The sequence below is a fragment of the Melanaphis sacchari genome, unplaced genomic scaffold (assembly GCF_002803265.2).
Source record: "Melanaphis sacchari strain LSU unplaced genomic scaffold, SCAv2.0 Contig682_pilon_pilon, whole genome shotgun sequence".
Lineage (NCBI taxonomy): Eukaryota > Metazoa > Arthropoda > Insecta > Hemiptera > Aphididae > Melanaphis > Melanaphis sacchari.
This window is the reverse complement of record NW_020271487.1, coordinates 1-7,404: the sequence shown is the minus strand read 5'-3', so window position 1 is coordinate 7,404 and position 7,404 is coordinate 1. Positions and strand designations below refer to the sequence as shown.

The window sequence follows — 7,404 nt, the reverse complement described above, 5'->3', positions numbered from 1 at the left end:
TAATCTATTTATATTTATTCCTTAAACGATAATCCCTAAACCCACGTATACTTTTATTTTATTTTCACTTAATAGTTTCTATCCGTTTTAAATATTATTTAGAGTTGATAAGACACGTCAAAACAATATGTTGAATCGATTTATAAATAACGCAGACAGAGTAGGACAAATATATTTATAATATAATGCCATCAATCAATAACACTTAATATGAAGTGACCCTCAGTTATTTTAATCGACTCTAAACCCATCATTTTTGTAACCCATTTGTAACTATTTCGTATGAATCAACATTCGTTTCTTATTGAAAATTACTGTGTATAAAGTACTTCTACACTAAATTCTCCCAAATTTCAAATAAATATCATAGCCGTAGATAACAAACTAAACAATAAGCAATATATATTTACCATTTAGATTTCTGAGCATATATTTTTATACATTGCATAGTTTATTTGTTATTTTGTAACGATGTTGGTTTTAATTGTGCAAATGCCAATTGAGTCAAAGGAATAATCAAAAAGTTGTTATAATTTAATGTGGTAATGTTATAATAATTTAAATGTAATTACATGAAATTTTAGAACATTAAAGCATATATTTTCAAATTGAATTTTATCACAATTGGTAGCAATACGTAATGTGTTCGGGCAACACTGTCGCTGCTCTGTCATACGTCACGACGGGCGTCGAACATTCACGCACTTCGACCCTGTCCCCCCCTCCCTGCTCAGGATTGTGGTGCACCGCGGGCTATCGCCGTCAACGGTAAACCAGTTCCGTGTGTGTGTCTCCGCTGACGCTTGTCGTCTTTTGTCAGCCGTTATTTTTATTTTGGGTTTTTTTATCGCGATTGCACCGCTCGTTCGCCATCCGCAGGTTCATCGCGTCGACGTAAGAAGTGACCATCCCTTCGTCCGTTGTGCCTGGCTTTGACCTCCTTGTGTCATCGCTCCGTTTGTGGTATCGTTCGTGCCCGAGCACATGTGGTCTACACCCATTTCCGTCGCGCCATTCTCAAACTATTCAGTTTCTTGGGCTTTTGCGTGTTCGCGTTTCTGTTAATTCTCATATTAGTGCCGCTGACCGCTGTTATTAACTAGTGCGGCCCTGTGCGCCCATCCCCGGGATTCGTGATCGGTCGGGAGAGATTCACGTGGAATCTTCAGTGTCCATTGTTGTCCGCAGTTCGCCGTTACGCCGTGAGCGCTGCACCAGCCAGGTGTACCAACCCCCGCCTCTGACGGCATGCACGTTAGTGAAACCTCCGGTCATTGGTAATCAGTTGGTACCTGTCATCCTCGCCGCCGTCCAGGAATCAGTTGTGGCTGTTATCACTGCTATCATTGACGACCAGATAAGAGATTGTTTTGTTTTGTTATCATTTTGTATTCTATCGCCATTCCTCATACTTTAGGTCATTGTTAAGGTGTGATCACACCCCCCTGCCAAATATTGTATCATTTTACTAGTTTTGTATAATAATAAGTTTAACCTCGTGCCCAAGCGCACATCTTGTAATTTTGCATTATATTATTTTTTTCGCACCGTAGTGGTTAATAACCTCCTCCTAACTTACACACAGGCTAACTCATCGGAAATAGACGCGCCGCGAGTATCGCTGTGGCCAGCTGACGATCTCGGTTCAACAGCTCCACGGCGGTGCGCAATCATTTTTGGTAGCAGAGCGTGGTTGGTACCTTATGGGGGGTCCCAGCGTAGCGGCGTGCTAAAGTTTTATTTGGGTTAGTGGTGTCATTGCATACGTTCAATCACCGTCCATCGTCACGTGACCAAGTAATTTATTGTTTCTTTCGCTGCTAAACGTACTTAGTCTTAACTGTTTGCGATGGTCGAAACCAAGAAAGAGCTCGATGAGCGCCGAACGATTGCGAAGCTCAAACGGGAGTCCGCGATCGACGGTATAAAGGCTGTGCATGCCATGATAGCTCGCGTGAGTACAGATCCAGGCTTCATTCCCAAATTTATTTTAAACGTTGATGGTCTCGATGCTTTGTGGTCCCAATTCAAGGTCGACGATAACGCGTTTTTGGAATGTCTCGTTAAGTTGAATAGAGCATCGGAGTACGTGGTAGGACAAGCTGGTGAAATGAGTGCTCTAATCAATTCCGCGAGAGCCGTCGCCAATTTACATCGCCCAACGCGTTCCATGTCCGCGGTGGACAACAATGCCGGAAATACGTCAAGCTTATCTGGCGCATCACAATGTCAAACTTTCTCGCGACTCCCTGAGATCCCGCTACCAAAGTTCGGAGGTGATTTCCACTTGTGGCCGTCATTTCGTGATAGGTTCACGGCATTGGTCGACGTCCGCCCGGGACTCTCAAATATCGACAAGTTACATTATTTGACTGGTTGTCTGCACGGTGTTGCACTGGACGCTATTCGTAGCATACCCGCGTCTGACGAAAATTACAAACTTGTATGGTCCACACTGACATCACGGTTTTACCGACCCCGTATGGTCGCGACGTCTTTGATCGAAAAATTGCTAAACGCGCCGTCGTCGTCCCAGGAATCTTTGCAGGATCTCACCACCCTGTTGACCACATTCGAAGAAAACATTTCACTACTGTTCGCGATGGACATCCCCGATTTCGGATCGTTCGTGTTGTTTTCTTTAGCCTTTCGCACGTTACCGCTCGGTACTCGGAAGATGTTTGAGTCCACCATATCCAGCAATGTTACGTATCCTTCCGTCGATAAATTGTTGGACTTCATCCGTGGTCGCATTACAGTGTTGGAAAATGTCGGTGAATCGAAGAAAGCCAGTAATAAGTCGAAGGTGTACCCTATCACAGGACCGGTTGCCAACCTTCGGTCGGGACAACGTAATCCTGTAGCTTTAGTCGCTGCTAAGCCACCAAGCACCGGCTCTAGTGATTCTACCGTATCGTGTCCATGTTGTTTAGAGTCACACACTATTAGCAAGTGTTCAAAATTCCGATCGTGGTCCTTGGACAATCGGAATGAATGGGCCCATGACAATAAAGTGTGTTTTAACTGCCTCGGCGGTAACCACTGGATTCGGGCTTGTCCATCGAAATCGAGATGTCAGACATGTTCCAAAAAGCACCATACGCTTTTACATGGTGCCACGTCTACGCCTAAGGATAACGGAGTTGAAAACAGCGAAGACGCCGGGGAAGCGTCATGTTGCGCTGCATCGTTGTCGCCGCGCCCGAGTGCGATACCGACCGTATTGTTAGGTACCGCGTTAATTCATGCCCGCGATAGGGCTGGTACGTGGCAAACCGTCCGCGCCTTGGTGGACTCCGCGTCGCAGATCAGTGCTATGACGGTCGCGTGTTCAACCCGTCTTGGGTTCAGGCCCCGACCATGGACTATGCCAGTAAGTGGTCTATCCGGCACGCCCGTTATCAGCGTCAAAGGTGTCGTTGAGTGTCATGTACGACCGCGATTCGCGTCCGAGCCCGAACTCGCTGTCCAGGCGTGGGTGTTGCCGTCCATCACAAGCGATATGCCACGCACCTCACTCCCTACGGATATAAAGGACCGATTTTCTAGTTTGGCATTAGCGGACCCTCAGTTCCACGAAACTCAGCCGGTTGATATGTTACTTGGTGCTGACGTATTCTCCGCAATTTTGGATGGTCGAAAAGTCAAAATCGACGAATCGTTACCAACGGCTTTTAGCTCGATATTCGGATGGGTCCTCATCGGGCCACTCCCGGCGGTTCTTACCTGTCATCTCACCACACCAGTGTCCTTAGCGACCTCCATTGAAGATATGATGGGAAAATTTTGGGCTGTCGAAGAACCGGACGCCGCACCGTCATCGTTCACTGACGAAGGTTGGTGCGAGACCCAATTCCGCACTGAACATAGTCGTTTGCCGTCCGGTCGCTTTCAAGTGCCACTCCCAGTTCGTAAACCGATACCACAGTTAAATTTCCCGGGTTCGCGCTCCGTAGCGCTAAAGCGTTTTGAATCGCTCGAACGCAAATTGAGTGCCAATACCACACTGCGTGACGCGTACCGCGATTTCATGTCCGAATATTTGTCGCTTGGTCACATGTCGGTGGCCGCCACTCCAGGGCGATACATTATCCCCCATCATGCAGTTTGTCAACAGTCCAACGGTGGTTTAAAGATCCGGGTCGTGTTCGACGCTTCGGCCACGGCTCACGACGGGACGTCGTTAAATAATTGTCTCCACCAGGGTCCTAAGCTTCAACAGGATATTGTGGACATCTTGACTCGATTCCGGGTACACAAGCTGGCGTTCACTACGGACATTTGCAAAATGTATCGGCAAGTCTTAGTGGCGCCCGAGTACCGTCCACTCCAACACGTGTTGTGGCGAGCGTCTCCGCAAGACCAACTCGTTGAGTATGAGTTGAATACGGTGACGTACGGCTTGAATTGCGCTCCGTTCTTAGCGCTTCGCGTGTTAGCTGCCATCGCTGATGAAGACCGCGCGGGATATAAAACCGTACGTCAGGCGATATTGCAGCAAACCTATGTCGATGACATATGTGTGGGAGCAGATTCAATCGACGATATTTTATCGCTTCAGCATGACTTAATCACCGTGCTAGGCAAATCAGGCTTGGAGCTTAAGAAATGGTCCAGTAACTGTCCCGCGGTTCTCGACGCTGTACCTTCTTCCGCATGTGCTACGGGCCCGTTACCTTTCGACGCTGTGGATGGGGGTGGTATCAAGGTTCTCGGCCTGCAATGGCAGCCAACCGAGGATGTTTTTGGGTGTGCACTCCGGTGTGAGTCACCACCTGTATACACTAAACGTGGCGTATTATCGATGATCGCACGCATTTTCGATCCGTTGGGTCTATTTTCACCGGCCACCTTTTATGCGAAGCATATTATGCAACGGACATGGCTCGAAAAACTTGGCTGGGACGAACCGCTTCCTCATGACATACAACAGGATTGGACTACATTCGTTGAATCATTACCGTTTTTACGTCCAATAAAAATTCATCGTTTTTTTAACACGCGGTCCGCCGCCACCTGTTTGTTGTTGGGATTTTGTGATGCATCACAACACGGATACGCCGCTGTCATATATCTTCGCGTGCTGGACGACCGGGGTGACGCTCGAATTTCATTGGTCGGATCGAAAACGAAGTTGGCGCCAATTAAACCCTTAACTATCCCACGGTTGGAGTTAAACGCCGCTGAGTTGCTGGCGCGTTGGTTAAACCGCGTCAAATGCACTCTCGATCAACAACTGCACATCGCCGGTGTATATGCATGGACGGACTCGACGATCGTACTGTCATGGTTGGTCAACCGCCATGAAACGTTCAAGATATATGTATCCAACCGGGTACACAGAATAAATTCGCTCCTCCCGGGTTGTATTTGGTCACATGTATCGTCGGCGGACAACCCCGCCGATTGTGCTTCCAGAGGTGTATTACCATCAGAGCTTGCGTCATTAACTCTTTATTGGGAAGGTCCTAGTTTTCTTCGCTGTGACCCGTCATCGTGGCCAGCGGGTGCCACGATGCTTCCCTTGAACGAGTTACCTGAAGTCCGAGTGTCTTCGTTGACTGTCAGCGCTCAACTTCCCACTACCGAGTGGTTCGACCGTTTCTCGTCGTATGACAGACTGTTACGCGTTGTTGCTCGTATTCTCCGGTTCATACACAGGTTCCGTAGCCGCGTACCGTGTGAGCGACCGATAGCTTTCGCCCGTCATGAGGTCGACGCAGCCCTTCGCTCGTTAGTGATAGAGTCACAACGGACATTTTTTTGAGCAACTGTTGCACGAGTTAAACCATAACCGTCGAGTGTCAAACAAGCCACTCGCCCGCCTGTGTCCGTTTATTGATCCGGATGGTATCGTTAGAGTTGGCGGTAGATTACGTCACTCGCTACTAACGTATGAGCGTCGGCACCCAATACTCTTAGCGAAGCGATCGCACCTTGCTTTATTGTTGTGCCGCCGCTGGCATCGCCTGAGTTGTCATGCCGGACCACGTGTCGTGACCGCCATGGTATCCCGACAATTCTGGATTGTCTCCATACGATCGGTATTACATCGGGTGAGCAACGAATGCGCTGTTTGCGTTCGGTTTGATCGTCCATCACCACGGCCGCTAATGTCTGATTTGCCACCTGCCCGTGTCCAGCAATGCCGACCGTTTGTCCGTGTAGGCATCGATTTTGCTGGTCCCCTGCAACTGCAAGAAACGCGCCTACGGAAGTCTCGATCATACAAAGTGTATGTCGCCGTCTTTATTTGTTTCGCGGTGAAGGCATGCCACCTCGAGGTTGTCACGGAGTTATCAACGTCCGCTTTTCTCGCGGCATTCGACCGTTTTGTCGCTCGGCGCGGTTTACCGTCAGATGTCTTTACTGACTGCGGGACCAATTTCGTGGGTGCCGACCGACAATTAAACGCGATCATCAATAGCCCGGAAGGACAAGCTGCATTGGGTGACTCACGTTCACATTGTTCTTGGCATTTTAACCCGCCCAGCGCTCCACATTTTGGGGGTTTGTGGGAGGCTGCGGTTCGATCCATGAAGAGGTTGTTGATTCGTGTCATGGGAAACCACCAGTTTTCATACGAGGAATTTACCACCGTGCTGTGTCGAGTAGAGGCGGTGCTCAATTCCCGTCCGCTCACGCCATTGTCATCTGACCCGTCCGACCTTGACTATTTATCTCCAGGCCACTTCCTCATTGGCCAGCCATTACTCGCGGTACCACCCAGAATTTCGACGCAAGACCAATCTAATCTCGTCAACCGCTGGAAACTGTTGGACCAATGTCACCAGGCATTTTGGCGACAGTGGTCCACCGAATACTTGACCACGTTGCAGAGCCGCACAAAGTGGACCACAGGAGCTCCAAATGTTCACCTCAACGATATCGTCGTCATCCGGGACAACCAGTCTCCCCCCTTGTTGTGGCGAATGGGAAGGGTAATCGCATTGTTGCCAGGAGCAGATGGTGTAGTGCGCGTGGTCCGTTTGCGAACCGCTCACGGCGAAGTAACTCGCCCCGTCGTCAAGTTGGTCGTGCTCCCCACCCAAGGGATCCGTCCAGGTACATCCTGTTAGGTGTTACACACGCTCTGTTCGCCTGTGTGTTTCCTTTATATAAGTGATTTCCTTTCTAGATATGTTTTGTTTGTTTCTGGGATATTGTTACAGTACCCTATTTATTTTAGTTTATATTGTTTAAAAATATGTTATAATATGTGTATGTTATTAATTTTTTGTTGGTGGTAAGTGATGACAAGCCAAAACTGATTCCGTGAAGCAATCATCATCTTCCAGTCGTCCAATGCCATCCGTGCATCCGCGGATGTGAGGCTGCGCCTCCCATGGGGGGAATATGTTCGGGCAACACTGTCGCTGCTCTGTCATACGTCACGACGGGCGT

General features: G+C 48.6%; 1 protein-coding gene across 1 annotated transcript; it reads left to right on the top strand.

The window, feature by feature from the left end:
* The first annotated feature begins 1,849 nt into the window (after window positions 1-1,849).
* Window positions 1,850-5,767, top strand: LOC112600747. The gene has a single exon (XM_025348053.1). The coding sequence runs from the start codon at window positions 1,850-1,852 to the stop codon at window positions 5,765-5,767; it is 3,918 nt and encodes a 1,305-aa protein (XP_025203838.1).
* Window positions 5,768-7,404: the final 1,637 nt, after the last annotated feature.